Source organism: Ailuropoda melanoleuca, chromosome 5 (assembly GCF_002007445.2).
Source record: "Ailuropoda melanoleuca isolate Jingjing chromosome 5, ASM200744v2, whole genome shotgun sequence".
Lineage (NCBI taxonomy): Eukaryota > Metazoa > Chordata > Mammalia > Carnivora > Ursidae > Ailuropoda > Ailuropoda melanoleuca.
The window spans coordinates 75935763-75956682 of NC_048222.1; the positions used below are offsets into that span (position 1 = coordinate 75935763).

The 20920-nt window shown below is 41.5% G+C and overlaps 1 protein-coding gene across 2 annotated transcripts in view; it reads right to left on the minus strand.

Annotated features, from left to right (window-relative positions):
- XPO7 (exportin 7) overlaps positions 1-20920 on the minus strand; it is a 40101-nt gene that overhangs the window by 9000 nt on the left and 10181 nt on the right. For both annotated transcript variants that reach the window (XM_002914783.4, XM_019794729.2), the window contains exons 9-21: positions 19217-19336; positions 14354-14500; positions 13019-13191; positions 11174-11367; positions 10581-10686; positions 8080-8215; positions 7497-7570; positions 6262-6342; positions 5288-5351; positions 4553-4661; positions 3521-3627; positions 889-977; positions 56-163 (exon numbers count right to left, since the gene is read on the minus strand). In XM_002914783.4, coding sequence (XP_002914829.3) covers positions 56-163; positions 889-977; positions 3521-3627; positions 4553-4661; positions 5288-5351; positions 6262-6342; positions 7497-7570; positions 8080-8215; positions 10581-10686; positions 11174-11367; positions 13019-13191; positions 14354-14500; positions 19217-19336 — 1508 coding nt within the window. The remainder of the gene's footprint in view (positions 1-55; positions 164-888; positions 978-3520; positions 3628-4552; positions 4662-5287; positions 5352-6261; positions 6343-7496; positions 7571-8079; positions 8216-10580; positions 10687-11173; positions 11368-13018; positions 13192-14353; positions 14501-19216; positions 19337-20920) is intronic.

Sequence of the window (20920 nt, forward strand, 5' to 3'; positions counted from 1 at the left end):
AATTCTCTCAGATAAAAGGGCAGTTGCGTCCTTTTAAAATCTTCGTCCGGCTTACCTGTTATGAACTAGTTCAGCCATCAGCTTGAGCACAGGAGTGGTACAGGCTGGATCATGGTACCATAGCTCAATGGCCCGCTGGAGAATTGGCATGTAGGATGGATATCTGTAAGTGAAAAGCTAAGGAAGAATTCTAAATCCAGAAAGGTAGAGAACTGAAAGTAATCTCTCCGCATTGGCAAGCACAGCACAACCGCCTGTCTCCTGCTTGCTAATCTTGCAGTCTTTTTAACCCGAAGGTGCTAAGGTGACTGTGTGCTCCTGAATTGTAAGAAGCATCTAATATGTGCTGTCATTTACATAATGACTTCGTTCTGAAGAGCATAATGTATCTCATATTGTTAATTTATCTTCTTGTCCCTTCTGTGACATGAAAGGAAATAAGCTATTTCTGTTATATAACTGTTGGAGAAACAGAGGCACTCAGCTTTGAAAGGATTTGTTCAGGGTTATGAATTCAACAAGGTTAGACTTTCTCATTTCTAGGAAAGCTGTCTTTTTTTAGTAGATTGAAATGTTTCTTTTTTCTGACTGTAGCAAACTTCACATGCAGCAGTTCCACAGGCATTTATTTGTATCTGGGACTCAGAAGAGAACGTGGGGAGCGACGTCATTCATTTCCCCGTCTCTCTGAGCTGAGCAGGCAGCCCTCTGCCATTACGCCACTGTGGAATGGCAGCTTACAAGACATAGGGCAGGTCTTTGGGGACAACTCCTTGCCTTCGTTGCCTCCCCAACCCTCCCCCTCTCCCTTCCCTTATGACTCCACTGTCCATCCACACTCCAGTTAAGGCTTTCAGTGGCAAGCCTTCCTGGTCTGCAGTAGGATACATCCACTCAAACAGCATCATGAAGCTGGTCTTGGCATTGAAGGCGAAAGCTATCCCTCTCAGGTCTCTTACAAGGCCAACCAGAGTTCGCTGTAGTAGAAGGCAAAAATATATTAAAATAGAAGAAAAACCAAACCTATAACCTAACTTGATGGGGATTTCACAAATGTGCAATCAAATTCTTCCATCATTCAACAAATACTCCTTCTCAGATATTTGGAACTGATCTCTTCCACACAAGGATGGACTCTTTTTCACTTGGAAAATTAGTTTTGGAAGCTTGTTATCTACTAAGAAAAAGCAATGATTCCTGGTCCATCACAGCAAAAACAGAGGTTGATAGAATTTTAAGACACTAATGTGTTAATTCATATGTAAAAAGTGAAAAAGCAAAAAGCTTGATTCAAGAAGAGTTAGAAAAAAAAAATGGCCAAAACGTTTACACAAGAAGAGGGAGAAGGACTATATATCCTAAAGGTCCGGTACCACAACTAATTACAAAGGCACCAGTGCTCCAGGAAATCAAATGCAAACCCTGCTGGGAGGAAGACAATGAAGACTATGTGTTACCTGCCCCTTGGGTTGGGGTGCCTGGAAATAAGACTGACGTGTCATCTCGGAGCTGTAAAGTACAGTTTTGTAGAAGGGACTGCAGCCTAAGAGGTCAGACACCATGCCCACAGTCATGCTGCTAGGTGGCAAGAGGGCAGGATTAAGACTCATACCATCAAGACTCCAAATCCAATGTTCTTTCTCAGTAGAACTTTTACTTGTCCTGCGGGCCCTGAACAGCAGTAAGACTGTGTTGAAAAGTTAACAGTCACCAACAGGCTCAAGGACATGCACATTTGGGTATTCTGATTCATTTGTCAAAAATGATTGCACTTCTGCTAACGTAACAGCCTACTTTAAGCAAAGTTCTGTTCCTAAACTGATACATAAGCTGTTTTCAAGTCTAAGACATGGTCACTCTAAAAGACTTATTACATGAAGTGTAACAAAGACATGGATAATGTTTGTAGTTCATGGCCAAAATGGTTTTCACTAATTCTACTTGCTTTGTATGGAACTAAAGTGATGGGGAAAAGGGCAGCTATTCACTGATATCCCTCAGTTATCCTTGGTATTTGCTGGTATTCTAGCTCAAGTTACTGCCATGCTCCACACTAACTTCAGCTTTGAATGGTACCTATCTCAAGACGTTGGTATAAAGAGGGAGAGCTGGACAATGTAGTGTTGCTCTCTGACTTCCCTGATGATTTGGAGACAGAAAACCAAGACGCTTTCTAAAGATGAAAACAGAATTTTAGAATATTAGGTGAAGCCTGGCATTTTGGGGGCAATACTTCTGGCTATTTGGTAACTGTAATTCAGCCTCAGTGTCATTATGAACACTGCAAAAAAGTCCTATAAATATTAATAGCTTAGTGTCTTTTTTTTTTTTAAGATTTTCTTTATTTATTTGACAGAGAGAGAGAGAGAGAGTAAAAGCAGGGGGAGTGGCAGGCAGACGGAGAGGGAGAAGCAGGCTTCCCGCTGAGCAGAGAGCCCGATGTGGGGCTCGATCCTAGGACCCTGGGATCATGACCTGAGCCGAAGGCAGACACTTCATCAATTGAGCCACCCAGGCGCCCCGGCCTAGTGTCTTCTGATTTTGGTGCAGAGAACTATAGATAAGGACAGCAGGCATGTGTGTGAAGATAAGGAGAGCGAAAATCAAAAAATGATAATTCTGAGAACCAGAAATCAATAACTAAAGGTAACTTTAAAACTCCATATATATGGAAATTCACAAACCCTTCTAAAACACTCCTGTCAAAGAAGAAATCTTAATGAAAATTAGGTAATACAAAGAACTGAATGACAATGAATATGTTACATATAAAAACCATAGACTCTGGAGGCTTAGAGTATAACAATGTTAATATACTCAATGCTATTCAACTGTACACCTAAAAATGGTTAAGCTGGTAAATTTTACGTTATGTTATTTTTTACAATTAAAAAAACAACAACCCAAAACCAACATGTGGAATAAGATAACTAGAGGGACAGTTATAGTTTTCAATGATTACATTAGGAAAGAAGGAGGGCTGAAAAGAAGTTAGAACAATGGACAGCCCCAAGGAGAATATATGAAAATAAACATAAAGAGTAGAAATGAAATAGAAAATACAGATACAACAAAGGTTAGCAAAAAAAAAACCAAAACCAAAACAAACGTATTTTTGCAGAGACTCATAAACACATCTCTGGCAGGACTGATGTAGAACAGAAGAGAGAAAGCACTAATAAGCACTATTAAGAATGAAAGGGGAACACAACTAAAGATACAACAAAGATTAAAAAGGTTACGAAAAGAATACAAAATAACTTTATGCGACTACATTTGAGAATGTAAACACAAATCCTAAGTGCTGCTTAAGAACACACTTTAGCATAAAAATAAAAGACTTTATAAGTCTCTACTGGTTCTTCTATTTCAAAATCCCAGAGTCCAAGAGAGTAAATAAAAAGCGATATTGGTGGGAAGTGTATGGACGAGCCCTAATTTCCGCAGTGCTAGCTAACCGAGTCTCTGTCAGGGGCTGCCAGGAAGCAGAAGCTGGTCTGTCAGCGGGTGAAGCACTCACCTTTGCCTCTTGCTCGTTGAAACTGTTAGAGCTAAACATCTGGGCCACAGCCTCAAACGCTGCTGTGAGCGGCAGCATGAACTGCTCATACTGATCTTCGTCCTCTCCTGTAAGGGAAACAACCCAAGCTGTGACTCCAATATAAAAAACTCAAAGCTGTGTATGTACGGAAAGTAAGACGGTACGAAAGGTGAGCAGACCCAAGGATAATTCAAGTGGGCCCCTTTGTCATCCCCATGGGTATCAGTAGTAATTTCGGAATGAAATGTAAATAGAGAGATCATTTTTAAACTAGAAAAGGGCAGAAATCATCCAGTCCAGGGACATCCACAATTTTTTTCCGACACTGAGCCATAATACGAGGTTCGTATGTGTACAAGGTACTATGTTTTTATTTACTTCTCCTTAAGTGAGGGCTAACAGTCAGCTGAGAAAGGACTGAGTCTGGTATATGAGAACTGATGAAACTCACACTTGAATCAGGTGCTTGTGGAGGCTCTCTTCACACTTTTCTTTTCACTAATCTTCCATAAAGCTATAAGGTTTTGTAATGTTACGTAGTAGGATTAAACTTAAATAGCTCAAAATGAGAATGATAACCTTGAGTTTCAGTCATTAGCTGACCCAAAACTGCTACTATCACAATGAGCTAGAAAGGTACTTCAGCCCTGTGGGTTCACATGTGCTAGTGAGCGGGGGCATGGAAGGTTCTGTTGACAGTCAGAGGTGGGTTGTGCCTTCACTTGGGGTGGAGGGGTTATCTGGCCACTCTCAATTCTCTTAACTTTCAGAGGAAAAATATGAATAGGTGCACACCAGATCAAACGTCTGGCACATACTGTTCTTCTCTTCCAGTTACAGAGACCATGATAGCATGATGTGTTCTCGGTGAAACCAGACTGTTATTTCAGATAGTTCTGCTACTGTTGAAACAACAGGAAAGACCTCCCCCACATCTAGTTTTCTATGCTCAAGTAAGAATTTAGCACAGTGCCAGACCACTGCACCAGACTCTAGGATTTATTGCAGTACCTAAATCCACCATGAGGAGACGCCCAAGTGCTGTGTAGAAGGTAGTCCGACACCGCATGTCTGTCAGATTGGACTGATTGTTAATACCCAGAAATGAAAAGTGCTCGCTCTATTGAAAAAAAGAAGACAAGTTAAAAAGATAAAAACATGGGTCACAGGCAGAAGGCAAGCCAGGAATTTCAGAATTACTGAACCTTTTCAAGTTAATGGCTATATCGTCATTCTTTTTTTTTTTTTTTTTAAAAAGATTTTATTTATTTATTCGACAGAGATAGAGACAGCCAGCGAGAGAGGGAACACAACCAGGGGGAGTGGGAGAGGAAGAAGCAGGCTCATAGCAGAGGAGCCTGATGTGGGGCTCGATCCCATAATGCCGGGATCACGCCCTGAGCCGAAGGCAGACGCCCAACCACTGTGCCACCCAGGCGCCCCTATATCGTCATTCTTAAGAGTATGAGGGACATTAAAAATATTTTCATTACTGTTGTTATCTACAACTAATTTATGTCTGTATGAATAACAGTAGGCAGCATCATCATAACTCAGATCATCTGACTCTGAAGAGCAGCCCCGAAGCCAGCTCAGTGTGATCTGGCAATGTGAAGGGAGTCAGGGAGCAGTCTCTGGCTGGGGGGGCACTACAGGCCTCAATTGAAAACAGCCCCTTTATATGGCTGAGGAAGTGTGTGTTGCTGGCTGGAGAGGAGAACCAGAAAGAGGTGCTAAATCACTCACCGTGTGATTGTTCAGCATGAACTGTACCGCACTAAGCTTCACTAGTTTCCTTACACTACTGTATGTGAAGACAAAGAAAGCAGGTCAAGGAAAGTGTGTACAAATGAGGAATCTTTAATGCAGAATGCAGCTTTCTAAGATAAAATAAGTACAGTTTCTTTCCTGAGTATGAGTTCCATACCTGGATTATTTTCCTTAAACACTTGAATATTATACCTGCCAAATGGAAAAAAGATGTGTTCTCTTCCAAGCAGTATTTAACTGATCAATGACAGAATACCCCTACCAAACTCCTATCTGTAAGAAAAGAGATAAACCCAGCAATTTCCCCCAAGAATCACGAATATCCTAGGGTAGCTTTTCTCACCGGGGCTTCTGAGCGAATTAAGCCCTAAATCCTTGCCTGAGGCATCCACGGTGTGTGGTGAATGAAGTTCTCTCCTATGCTTTCAGAGCGGTACTAGCTATGCGCAATCTCTGGGGTAACTGAGAAACAAGTCCCTCATTTTTATAGGGCTTAGTCTCCTGCAGACCCGTGGTTGTGGAAGGCTGTGTCAGAGCAATTCAAACTTTACAGCACACGTGGTCCAAGTCCAGAGCGCGTATAACCACTACTTCTATTGCAGAGCTGTTACCAGGCTGCTTCTACCAAAAGGCTGACAGACTGCATCACCGAGGATGCAAAAGTATTGGCTACAGAGTGTAGAATGACTGGACAGATCTGCTGGGTATTTCTGGATCTCAGAGAGAAGTAGGGTAAGTCTGCAGAAGCTGTTTGTGGGGTGGCTCCGATCTGGCGTCTGGCATTATCCCTGGGTTCTGTGTGGGTACTGCCTTTGGCTCCTAGGAGAACAGAAGACACCTGAGCATGCATAAAACTAAACCAAAGCAGAACGAGGGGGAGGCCATGATTTCTAAGGCCATGGCAAGCCACAGTTCCTGCTCTGCACAGAAGCTGGCTTAGAAAAGGATATCCGATGGAGAGGTCATTGAGAAGCTGTAATGTCTTGGAGGTGATCGGTTCACAGCGGCCCCAGTACTTCAGGTTGGTGATGCTGGAGGACAAAAAGAAAAAAAAAGCAGGAGACACTTTTGATTTGCCTGGTTTCCTTGAGGACTGGGAGAAGAAGAAAATCATCCATCAAGAGTCACCACACATCTGCATCACCAATTCACAGACATCACAACCACAAAAAATGGGTATAAAATCTCCGTACTTACATTTGGTTGACTAGAAAAATTATCCTTCAGATAATCTTCACTACTTGGTTCCAAAGCTACACTGGCCCATACCCAGGCCCTTGGAATTCTGGGGCACTCCAGGGCTGATTTCTGCAGCAAGGGTAAGAGATTTCTGCGGCAGTGATAACATGCAGACGTATGCAATTCTGCACCTGCACCATCCACTGTCAGCTGCAGAATTCTAGTAGCCCTTGCTTCCGGGTTCTTGGCTGGCAGAGTCCTTTAGACCCCCTTTGTTTTTTGCATCTTAAATTATTAACCAGCTCATGGATATGAGTGTTTAGGATTGGGATGGCTGGAGGGGGCAAAATGTCACTTTGCACACAGCCCTGGGTAAAATATTTGGCTCCTAGTGTGTGCTTTGAGATATTGAGCTCCTAAAAAGGGGAAAATGTGAACAAAGGGGCATAACTTAAAAAAAACCAAAACCAAAACCAAAACAAACGAAAAAGGGCCAATGAGGAGCTCCAACTTTGAAATAGCACTCGATTTTGCAGATTCAAGACTCTCAAAGGGTGTGATGCATCTTGAGAGGAAAAGCCTGTTTTAAAGTGGGGCTCTCCTCCTTGAGGGGTGGGCACACCTAGTGGAAATCAGCACCAGAAACTGAATGCCTACTCTGGGCATCCTTGGCCGCAGGGTGTTTGGGTGAGAGGCTGAGCACCAATCACTGGGGAGGGGGGTCCATTTTCCTAATGCCGAGACAGAGTTTCACCAGTGATTCCAAAAGCTAGAGATGAGATTCTACATGAACAAAATTAAATCCTTGCCTGTACAAGCCTGGAATGCTCTGGGGCCGGGCCATATCTCTAAGCACAGCTTGTCACACACTCATATGCACAATTTTTCTGACGCAAACGATCAAATGCTGGGATACCAAGGCACTGGCAGCATAACGCCAAGACCACATTTTACAGTTGCAACAGGACTGCAAGGGACTCTTGCTGACAGCAAGCCAAACACTTACATTTTTCCTATGAAGACGCTTAGGACCATGGTCTCATCATTCAAGCCCAGAACTTCTGAGAGTCGGCGGTACAGCTGGTGTGTTAAGGGAAGAGAAAGTAATCAGAAAATATGGATTAGAAAAAATCACATCCCAACATTGTTTTTGTCCTTATTCAGGGGTAAGATGTGGGAAGAAAATGGGCAAAAGTGTAGGGGAGGTCTTTGTTGAGGGGATAAACTAGTTTCTAACGATTACTTGATACTGGAGAGACGCTGAGCTGTCTTACCAGTCCCCTTCACCCCTGAGATTACAAAGACTGTCAAAACCTTCTGTGGTTCTGAACATCAATTCATGTCCAGAGACTGAGAATCGCCAATGTTGAGACCAACAGATGTTCTGACTGGCCACCTGTTAAGCATGTGGAACACTAGAGAAACGGACCCAATTCTTTGAGGAATCTCTCAAAATTCTACAGTTGAAGAAGAGACATCTGGACCATCCTGATACTAAAATCAATGTCTGAAGTGCTATCGGATGTTTCTTAGTCAGCAATTCCCAAGCGTAAGTGAGAACCAAGTGCAGCCAATTGAGAGCCTGTTACCTTAGAGGATTTTTGCACCTGGTCCCCAATGTAGATCTTACGAAATTGTTCAAAAAAGCTCAGCATGGCCAATTCTAGCTTCTCATTACCCGCTTGAGCCAGGCGAGAATCTGTTAGGTTCATCAGCTGGAGCACCCTAGAGGAAGAAGAGCAATGATTCTCTCAACAGCAGGATATCCTGGTCGCTCTAGAAAAGCCAACCTACCCTCAAATAGTCCAGTACCCATCCTATCTGAAAGGCATTCTCTGCAGGCTCTAGACTCTGCTGAGAGAACAAAATTCTCCATTTCTGCCCCACAGGAACCACAGCTGAAGAATGAATATGAATGACTGGTTGGGTGTTTAAAAGTTCCAGTTCACCAAGACTATAGACTGAGGCAGAACTAATAACTGGCTTAAAAATAGGGGGAAAACAAAACAAAACAAAACACTGGCACCGGGGTAATGGTCTTCCTAGGAAATTTTTTGAGACCATAAGTAAAGGAATTTATTTTCTGACTCCTCATCTATAAAATGAAGAAGACTGGACTAAGCCCATGGTTCTCAATCTTTTTTCCCACAGAGCCATGAAGGGAATGAACACATGAAGGGCAATGTCCACAGGCCGTAAAAGTTCCAGAGACCAAGAGCAGATATCCTACCCGTGACTTCATCTCTTTACCCCTCCCCCCCAAAAAGAAAGTATACTGGAATGCAAGTGTGTAAATATTGAATGAATAAGAATGTTATTACAGGTGAATCATTTGTCATTCTGATGGTATGAGGAGAGGTAAACTGTTTTTGACATATCATGAGTGAATTAGACTCAGGTATGATGATGTAATGCTCAGTGTGAGAACCAGTATATAAGACACTCTCTAAACTCACTTTACATTATGACACACACACAGTATCACACCAGTTGGCTGAATCAGAAAGCTGATTAGCTTTCATCCTTATCAAATCTTTGCTCAACTCTTCAAAAAATGCCAGTGTGTCACGCCATGGAGACTTTTGTCGGGATTAAGGCACCTAAGGGCAGACTGGCATCTGATAAGAGAAATATGGGGATTTTCAGAATAAGAATTATGGATTGAAATGTCTAGGAACCAATCCATTCTAAAGCATCATGTTAAAATGTGTTTATTTCTAAGGAGAGCATCTGAAAGTTCAGAACCCATCAGGGTGGCAGTTCCCCAAGGCTGCAGTCCCTTCGCACACAATCCTGAAACATGATCTGCCCTTCCACCTGCATTCTGACAGGAGGGTGTAGTGGGCTGTCCAGGAGCTACTGAACGTGTGACACCATGACAAACTGGATGCAGATAAGAGAACCCAGCTGACTTCTGGGCTAGACATTAAAACAAAGCCACCTTCCTCATTAATTTTTTTGAAAAATATTAAAAAAAAAACAGTACTTATGCTGATACGTAATGGGGCTTGTTATTTTTAAGTGAATAAATTTAAATTTTCTCAGTTTTACTTTTTATTTGTTTACAAAAGATTTTATTTTTAAGTCATTTCTCCACCCAATGTGGGGCTCGAACTCACAACCCCGAGATCAAGAGTTGCATGCTCCACCCACTGAGCCAGCCAGGCACCACCGTTTTACTTTTTAATACAATAAATACCAATAACTATACCTTATAAACAGAAGTTCTTTGAGATCCTCAATACTTTTTAAAATGGTGAATAGTCCTGATGAAAAGGTTTGAGAACCTCTGTGGCAGAGTATTAAAAAATCCTGCCTTTTTATTTTTTTAAAAAAGATTTTATTTATTTGAGAGAGAGAGCGCACAAGGTGGGGGGAAGGGCAGAGGGAGAAGCAGAGAGCAGACTCCCCGCTGAGCAGGGAGCCTGATGCAGAGCTCGATCCCAGAACCACAGGATCCTGACCTGAGCTGAAGGCAGACGCCCAACTGACTGAGCTACTCAGGCACCCCCAAAATCCTGCCTTTCTATTTCTATGTTAGGTGTATTTTTGGAAATCGTTAAGTGTTCACTTACAGGTTTTTAAAAAGATGGATGAGAATTACATACATACAAAAAAACTTGAAATCCTCTAGGTGGAAAAGTGTATGTCAAGAGATTTCATTGAAAGGCTACAGAAACTGTAATTCCATATTTGGGGATATCTGAAGAACCACACTTTCCTCTTAGTCTTACTCTGCTATGGCACAAGCAGTCCACATTTCCTTAACTCCAAGATATTGTCCTTTAAACTAAAAGCTACTCCCTACTCTGGTTTTCCTAATTCTGTATCCATCATTTCCTTGCTGAATTACTACAAATGTTTTCTCAGTAAAGACTACAGGTAGAATTTATGCTGTATTTGTAAAATGTCTGAAGTTGGATCTGTAACAGTCCTTCATTTTCATGGGCAATCAGCTTCATGAGATTATATTCTATAAATGGGGAGGAAAGCATTAACAGAAGCATGCCCAGTTCCTGTGATATTAGGACCCAAAAGGAGGGGTGGTGGTCAAAGCAGTGAAACAGAAAGCCTCTGTGCGAGCGCTTACCGACAGACGAGCTCGCCATCCATAGCATCTTGCTCATCAGTGCTGGCAAAAGAAACCCGGCCACCGATCACTGCGCCAATGATGTAAACCAGCCACGTCAGCCTTCCTGCAACAGAAAGAAGACCTATTAGTCCCCTCCAGTGGTCATTTCATTGAAGAAATTTCCTCACGGTGAGGTGCGTTTCTTACTGAGGTACGTTTCCTAGTAAGTAAAGTTCCTAGTAAGTAAAGCCGTAACATCTAATCTAGTAAGTAAAGCCATAATGTCTAACTTTTCTTACGGAGTATAGGTATCACCCTGCTCTGGTAAGCGTAATGCCGAGGGGGAAATTCATTAGATAACCAACAGTCCCCTATCAGACAAGGTCATTATTTTTAGAATCCAGTACTTTCTTGAAGTTAAACACATCCATTAGACACGATTTCAGCTACTCTTCCCTAGACCCGTGGCATTTATTCACAATACTCTTTTGTGGAGATGGAGGTGATGGATGACGGGAGAGTCCTTTCGGGGGGCAGGTAAAAAGAGAGGTGACAATGAGTGAAGGGGTACGGACAGCAGCACCTTTCAGGCTGCAGCACCGTCCACTCACCTTCCTGCACCGCAATATCCATTGGGCTGGCACTGGCACTCTGCAGCAGCTCCTGATAGGACTGGGCAGACTGGTCAAACAACTGCACGAGGAGTGCGCATGTCTTCTCGTACTCACAACGCCCGATGGTAGACAGCTGGTCCAGCTGCTGCTGCACCAGGCCGGTATCCTCCAGAGGGTCTTCCAGGCCATCCCTGCTCCCAACGGAAGAAGGAAGGAGGCTCTCTTAAAATATGCCATTGATCCCCCCACCACGACAGCTCTTGTTCTTCTGCATTTAGCCACCATTTCCAACGGTAGAGGCCCATATCCCAAAACGACTTTTTACCAAGAAAGGAATATAAAATGTGGGAAGACAGGGGTCTTCAACCTAACGTCCGTCTTCTTTAGATACACTCCACAAGTTGGTGTCCAGCCTTTGGATCTGAACTCCTGCTCCCTTAACATTCGTCTGCCTTGACCCTCTCTGTCCTATGCTTCTCACCCCAGGAGCTCTCGGGTCTCTTGCTTGTTCTTGACTCTACAAATATCCTGTCCCTGTGTGGGGCCATTGTGGCCAGATGTGTTTTGGAATTCACAGATTTTCAGATTTTAAAGAGGCAACTAATGGTTCTACCACGTGATATGAACTCTCAATGGACTCTCTGGTGTATCAATTACAATACTCCTGTAGCAATAACCATCAGGAATAGTCACACAAAGCAGAAGTTTTTTAAAAAAGGCTCTAAATGGTCTCATTATCAGCACATGCCAAATTTTGCCACCAAATGAGTTTTGATTCCAAACTTATGAGAAATTCAGTTTCACATCTTGGATCTCAGACTCGCAGATGAGGCACTGTGGGTCTATACCAGGTCCTACCTTATCGACCGGCTTCGAGACTTAAAAATTGTGTCATTCTCTGAGCTACCGCTAAATCACAGTGTGACAATCCAGCAGCTGTACCACCACAAGCATTACAACTAGAGTTCGCAGCTGTGTGTGTACCATGGTCCACACACTGGGCCAGGACACAGCCCACACCTATAACTACTCCTCAAAATGCCTCACTGAAACCAGCTGAATCCTCAGGAACAGAAACTATGTAGTTGACAGAACAATGCTTTCCAGTGGACTTCACAAATACTTGCATTTTGAAAGGATTCAAGTCATTAACAGTTGAGTCTATAACTCTTATGACAATTAAATGCACTTGACTCTGAGCCCATTAAGATCTGATTTAAAGAAAACCCTAGACCCTCAGAATCGAAGTAAATTCCCCTGAAAAATAACCAATGAAAAAATATACAAGAAAGGTCCCTAAGCAAAGACTAACTTCACTTTGTACAGGTCACTTCTGAAAGGTCTAACATTTCTTCGGCTATAGATTTCCGGTCCAGTTAACAGTCGAGGTAGACAGCAACCATGCGTTCCTGTAATGCAATCGGTGATCAGCGGCCTAGGAGTCTACATCTTCTAGTAAGCTGTGGAGTGTGTCATCTTATTTATCTGCTTCTTCTTCAGGAAACTCAAGCACCTATAATTTACAGATCATTCTTATCATCTACAGCTTATAAATGTTCCTGTCATGTTGAAAAGAAATCATCGGCAAGGACAAACAGAATACTGATATACCTTGTATTCAAAGAGATCGCTAAGGAGGGCAGAAAAGGGGACATGAATGAGGATGTTTCAGAGAAAGTCTGTTCTCTCAGATCTTATGCTCCACCTGCTATTCGGCTGACATGAGGAAATGGCCGTTAACGGCGTCAGCTCCAAGGAGGCCCATGTCAAGTGTGCTTTTGCCAACTGGGTGTCTGACCTCTGGCAAGTCTTGACATCAGGCGGCTGTTCCAATTTCCTTACCTCAGGATGATGTGCACAGATTCCAAACGGGATGTGATATAGGCTTTGGTGACCTCAGGAGTGTAAGTTTCCAGCATGTGGGGCTCTGTGGCTTTCACGTATGGCACAGAGGCTGCCAGCCGCTGCCAGAGGCTCAGGAGATAGTGCACACTATTTGGGGCAAATTCCCAGTGCTAAGGAAAACCAAAAGAGCAGGAGGCATATTTCTCATTTTTTGTACACATTAGTCCCATGCCACTTGACACAAAGGATAAAGGCTTAAAAAAAAGGATAAATGTTTATGGGCTTTGTTCTGTGCTATAATGTGCTTATTATTATCTCAGAGATTAAGCATCTAATAAAAAGAGCTGTTCTATGCTGGTTGTATAAGCCTTCCCACAAGGAAAGCCTTGTGTAAGTGGTTCTCCAACATTGGTATCCATGAGAATCACCTGAAGAACTTGTTTGAGAGACATCAAGGCTCCACCCTGGGTCTAGTGAAGCAGACATTAAGGGGGTAAAACACAAGCACCTGTACTTTTCATCAAACTCCCCAGATGATTTTGATGCAAGCCATAAAATTTGAGAACCACTGTCCTACACTACACGACTAAGAAAGAGAGGTCACTAGCTGTCTCTTAACTCTCCTGTCTCACTCTGTTCCAGTCTTGCCTTTTTCAGAGCGATAATCTAAATATTATCCTTGCAATTCCCACATGTTCCTCTAACCAAACGCTTTGCACTTTTGTAAGACAAGTGAGCAGGCTGCATATTACTCTGCAGGGTTGCCCTATACTTATACTCACTTTTGCCTGGCGGGGGGTGGGGGGTGGAAAAAAGGGAATACAGGCACACTTGGGAGATATTACTACGGGTTTGATTCCAGACCACTGCAATAAAGTGAGTCAAATGAGTGTATTGGTTTCCCAATGCACCCAAGAAAGTTATGTTTTGTACTACACTGTAGTAAGATTGCAATAGTAATATGTCTACAAAAACAACGTACACACCTTAACTAAAAAATACTTTAGTGCTAAACATCCTAACCATCACCTGAGCTTTCAGGGAATCATAATCACTGATCACAGATCACCATAACGAATATGAAAAAGCCTGACATACTGTGAGAATTACCAAAATGCAACAGAGACATGAAGTTAGCAAGTGCTGTTGGAAAAACGGCACCGATACACTTGCTCAACACAGGGTTGCCATAAACATTCAACTTGTAAAAAACGCAGTATCTGTGAAGTGCAATAAAATGAGCTATGCCCGTATTCATTAAAGTTTAAAACCAATGAGCGCAAGAGAAGAGGTTCCAATGTGTAGGAAAGAGAGAGATAAGCAAAGACAAACCTGTAGGCTGGTCACTGTGAAGTTAGCTATCAATCGGATGACTTCAGGGTAGTTTTCCACCTTTACTAATTCTCCCAGTTGATAGTTACTCTTCAATCGGGCCAGTAGTCTGCAAAACTCATGGTAATTGTTTGGATCTGATAAACTCTGGTGACAGCACAAGAGGAAAATAAAATGTAAAATGTGATGCACTGTAGTTCCAGAAGACACTGGGGATGGCATTAGCGGAAGGAAGAATCTACTTTAACTCTCAGCCATAGATCCCCACTTCTAATGACGCATCGGTGGGATGTTTAAAAACAATTTTTTAAAAAGTTACTTTTAAAAGAGATGGTTACATCTATTATCTCATCTGTTCATAACAATCATCCTGCGAGATGAAATTATTAGCCTCAACTGAAATTCTGAAATGGAAGCCCAGAAGGATCACATTACTTGCCTAAAGTTGTAAAGCTGATCAGTAACAGAAAAGGGGTACAATCGAAGATGTGACTGGTCTGTTTGCTTCCCACTAGTCAAAGATCATGAAATTTTCATTTTTACATCTGCCAAATTTCTTATTAAATAAGACTATATTTCAGTGGAAAAGTCACACAAATGTTTAATTTATTTACATTATATCATCATTGCTCTAACAATTTAATTCTTAGATTAGTATGTTTATATATTTTACTTTATACTTCTGTGAAACACGTTGGATTTGTTTGCATATTAAACCAACATATTTGTTTTCTTATGTAGGTCTTCCTTGATTAGCCTACTTGTTTTGTTCAACACCACATCCATGGCACACGGTAGGTGTTCTATGTATTTGTTGAATGAATAAATGCATTTTTAACAGCCTTCAATAAATGGTGCTGGGAAAACTGGACAGCAACAAGCAAAAAAACCGAAACTGGACCACTTTCTTACACATACACAAAAATAAGCTCAAAATGGATTAAAGACCTAAATGTGAGATCTGAAACCATAAAACTCCTAGAAGAAAATGTAGGCAGTCATCTCCCAGACATCGGGCACAGAAACATTTCTCTGGATATGTCTCCTCAGGCAAGGCAAACAAAAGCGAAAATAAACTACTGGGACTACACCAAAATAAAAAGCTTTTGCTCAGTGAAGGAAACCATCAACAAAATGAAAAGACAACCTACTGAATGGGAGAAGATATCTGCAAATGATACACCTTATAAGGGGTTACGATCCAAAATATATAAGCAACTCATACAACTCAACACCAAAAAACAATCTGGTTAAAAAATGGGCAGAGGATCTGAAGAGACATGTTGACATACAGATGCCAACAGACACATGAAAAGATGCTCAACATCACTCACCATCAAAACCACAATGAGATATCACCTTACACTTGTCAGAAGAGCTAGTTATCAAAAAGACCAGAAATACTGGGGCACCTGGCTGGCTCAGTCATTAGAGCATGTTACTCTTTTTTTTAAATTTAAAATAAAAATTTTAATTTATTATATATATTTTTAGAGCATGTACCCTTGATCTCAGGGTCGTGAGTTCGAACACCACACTGGGTGTAGAGGTTACTTAAAAGAACAAAACAAAACAAGAACAAAAAGACCAACCCCCCCCCAAAAAACAAAAAAAACCTACAAACTTGACCCAAAAAGATAAGAAAGAACAAGTGTTGGTGAGGATGTAGAGAAAAAGGAACTCTCATGCACTGCTGGTGGGAATACCAACTGGTACCGCCACTGTGGAAAACAGTATGGCGGCTCCTCAAAAAATTAAACATAGAAATACCATATGATCCAGTAATTCCACTATTAGGTAACTACTCAAAGAAAACAAAAACACTAATCTGAAAAGATATATGCAACTCTATGTGTACTGCGGCATTATTTACAATAACCAAGATATGGAAGCAACCTAAGTGTCCACTGACAGATGAATGGATAAAGAAGTGGTCTATATTGTATGTACCCTATATTTATAAACACACATACATATACATACAATCTATTATATTACTCAACCATAAAAAAGACTAACATCTTGCCATTTGTGACAACGTGGATGGACCTAGGGGATATTATACTAAGTGAACTAAATCAGTCAAAGAAAGACTCATACCACAGGATTTCACTTTTATGTGGAATCTAAAAAATAAAATGAATGAACAAACAAAAAAAGCAGAGACAGACCCATAAATACAGAGAACAAACTGAGGGTAGCCAGAGGGGAGGGAACAGGGGGATGGCCTAAAATGGATGAAGGGGAGTGGGAGACACAGGCTTCCAGTTATGGAGTGAAGAAGTCATGGGGATGATAGGCACAGCACAAGGAATATAGTCAATGGTATTGTAATAGCTCTGTGTGGTGACAGATGGTAGCCACGCTTGCGGTGAGCATAACATAATGTACATTCTAAGTCAACTGTACTTCAGTTAAAAAAAAAAAAGAATTACTAAGAAGAGGGACAGAACTGAGCATGTTTAAAAATGAAATGCTTGTATGGTATTTCCTAGTGTAGAGAAGTGGTACTTTAAAAAAAGCAGGTGTTGCTCATGCATCAGAAGAATAAACATAGTTAAAATGTCTATGCTACCCAGAGCAATCTACACTTTCAACGCCATCCCGATCAAAATACCAATGACATTTCTTAAAGAGCTGGAACAAACAATCCTAAAATTTGTGTGGAACCAGAAAAGACCCCGAATCGCCAAGGAAATGTTGAAAAAGGAAAACAAAGCTGGGGGCATCACGTTGCTGGATTTCAAGCTATATTACAAAGCTGTGATCACCAAGACAGCATGGTACTGGCACAAAAACAGACACACAGACCAGTGGAACAGAGTACAGACTCCAGAAATGGACCCTTGACTCTATGGTCAACTAATCTTAGACAAAGCAGGAAAAAACATCCAGTGGAAAAAAGACAAGTCTCTTCAATAAACGGTGCAGGGAAAATTGGACAACTACATACAGAAGAATGAAACTGGACCATTCTCTCACACCATACACAAAGATAAACTCCAAATGGATGAAAGACCTCGATGTGAGACAGGAATCCATCAAAATCATAGAGAAGAACATAGGCTGTAACCTCCTCAACATCGGCCACAGCAACTTCTTTCATGATACATCTCCAAAGGCAAGAGAAACAAAAGAAAAAATGGACTTTTGGGACTTCATCAAGATATAAAATTTCTGCACAGCAAAGGAAACAGTCATCAAAACAAAGAGGCAACCCATGGAATGGGGGAAGATATTTGCAAATGAAACTACAGATAAAAAGCTGGTATCCAAGATCTATAAAGAACTTCTCAAACTCAATACACGAGGAACAAATAACCAAATCAAAAAATGGGCAGAAGATATGAACAGACACTTTTCCAATGAAGACATACAAATGGCTAACAGACACATGAATACAAATGGCTAACAGACACATGAAAAAATGTTCAACATCATTAGCCATCAGGGAAATTCAAATGAAAACCACATTGACATACCACCTTACACCAGTTAGAATGGCAAAAATTGACAAGGCAGGAAACAAATGTTGGAGAGGATGTGGAGAAGGGAATGCAAGTTGGTACAGCCACTCTGGAAAACAGTGTGGAGGTCCCTCAAAAAGTTAAAAATAGAGCTACCCTATGATCCAATAACTGTACTACTGGGTATTTACCCCAAAGATACAGTGCTCATAGCAGCACTGTCTACAATAGCTAAACTGTGGAAGGAGCCGAGATGCCCTTCAACAGACGAATGGATAAAGATGTGGTCCATATATACAATGGAATATTACTCAGCCATCAGAAAGAACGATTACATAACATTTGCAGCAACATGGACGGGACTGGAGGAGATTATGCTAGGAGAAGTAAGTCACGCAGAGAAAGACAATTATCATATGGTTTCAGTCAATTATGGAACATAAGGAATAGCCGGAAGATCGGTAGGAGAAGGAAGGGAAGAATGAAAGGGGGTAAACAGAAGGGGGAATGAACCACGAGAGACTATGGACTCTGGGAAACAAACTGAGAGTTTCAGAGGGGAGGAGAGTGGGGGACTGGGCTAGGCCGGTTATGGGTATTAAGGAGGGCACATACTGCACGGAGCACTGGATGTTAAACACAAACAATGAATCATGCAACACTGTATTAAGAAAAACAAAACAAAAAAACAAAAACAGGTATTGGCCGAACCAAAAAATACAAGAAGGGCAACTGAGTTATGGAATTAATACCAAATAGGCAATATCTCCCCTCCCACCTAAAAGCAGCCCTACACACTTGGGTAAATAATGTATATTAAAAAAAAATGTATAAAAAAATGGAAATAGAAACAAAACCCAAACTCTAGATTCTTAATTTCTTGGGGGAAAAATGACTAGCTCTCTCCTTATTCTCTTTTGTCAAAGTGATCCTTTTCCCTAACTCCTGTATTCCTGATGCCCAAGGATACAAACTCCTCATTTGGGTAAACGCTCTCAGGAATCTGCCTAGAGGATGCCTGGGTGGCCCAGCTAGTTAAGTGTCTGCCTTCAGCTCAGGTGATGATCCCAGGGTCCTGGGATCAAGTCCTGCATTGGGTTCCTTGCTCAGCAGGGAGCCTGCTTCTCCCTCTGCCTTCTGCTCCCCCTGCTTGTGCTCTCTCTGACAAATAAATCTTAAAAAAAAAAAAAAGAAAAGAAAAAATCTGCCTATAGATACAGACTCACTTAAATCTTCTGGGAATGACACACTGAACTGTTCTCTAGGATTTCTGCTAAGTGTGGCCTCTAGATGGATTTCCTTCTGACTTAACAGAGAAGCATATACTAATCACACACACCCACACACAACATACATTTAAATATTTATTCAAATAATAAATTCTCAAAAATCTTACCTGTGGGTTTTCCAGTATTCGTTTAACACCATCAACAAGATGTGAGAGAAACTTGGCCCTCTCTGCATTGTTAAACAGGGATCTTCTGACTGAGGCAATCTGTACTAAGCAGGATAATACCTAAAAGCAGGCACAACCAAACACAATTGATTAAAAAGATGATATGGCTACTCCATACTATTTTTTCCCTCGCTCCCCTCCTAGAATATTCTTCTTTACATATGCCATTAATTCTGTTCTTTCAACCTCTGCTACTATTATCACAATATAGAAAGATAAAGGAAGGTGCAGCTGAGGATACTGGAAACAGCTTTATTAAAAGGAAAAAAAAAGATCATTAGATCCAAGTTACCACAACTTGGTTAAATTCACAGTCTGGAAATTCACTTACATATCCTTTGACCACCCAATGGCTTCTTTGGCTCTTGTTAAGATATATATTTAAGGCTTAAAAATAACATACAATTCGTAGGTTAAGTAAAGCTTTAGATATAGTTTCCTCTGCTTCATTAAGACTTTCGGCTAATCAGGCTTGGCCATAATGAAATAACCAAGTTAGATCTGTGTCCTGAAAAGAACAGGCTTTATGATAAAAACATTTTACCCTTTCCCCACTGTGCTAGATATTTTATATTGTTTGCCCCTCCCGATCTGTCTTCTATCCTTCTCCACACTGCTCTGTTCCCTGGGAGGCTGACTTCTGTCCACCAACAGCCAGAGCTCCACTGCCCTCTTGCCTCTGGTAGGCTTCAACCACTGGAAAGTTCTAGCAGGAGATGAAGGACAGGAAGAAAAGATGCACACCCTTCTGGACCCCTGGCTGGGCCATGATTGGCAGTGTCCCTCTCTCTGCTGCCCAGCCCTCCCCTAAGCCACAGCTTCAGCTCTTTCCAGGGTTTCCTCCCCTTGCCCTCTGTGATTCCCCACGACTACACCTCCTAGAGGGTGTACCTCACCTCACCACCCCTTGCTGGATTCCCTTAGTGTTGCCCACATCTTTACTAATAGTCCTTTCACGAACTACCTCTCTTGAGTGAGCTACCTTTTCCTGAAGTAAACTGAATGATACAAACAATACTGAATTCATGTTTCTACTAAAGCTAAGGTCTACATTTGGAAAAGTACCATAATAACAAGGAAAACAGCCTACTGTAGAAACATTATGTAAAACACCCATTACTTTACTGTTTTATCTGTATGTTTTGTAGAGTAGCATTTTACACCAAACAATCTGAAATACTAGGCCAATGTCTTTCAGGACCTGGATGAATTTTGAGATTTGAGGAGGGTAATTACTGCTTTAAAAGAGAAATGCATCATTTCCAAGAGCTCTCTAATGTTATCCAGGATAGTATACAAATTCATCTTCCCCTTACAGCTTCCATTTATCACTTATGTAACATGTGCTTGAAGGATTTTCAAAAATTTTCTTGGGCAGGATAATCTTCAGTTAGACAATATGAGCTGACACCCCCCCGCCCCCACTCTAGCCTGTGGCTGACTGAGGTACAGTATAAAGTCAGGTTCAAGTCAGGAATAATTTAAAGAGAATTAAGTTAAGACTTTACTGCGAGAACCTTTAGGATATAAGCTTTACCACAAAAGGCTAGATAACTAACCCTAGCATTTCTATACTTTACTTGTATGATTTTGTACAACAAAATGAACGAGCATATAAAGCCCATTCACCATTTCTACTTTCTA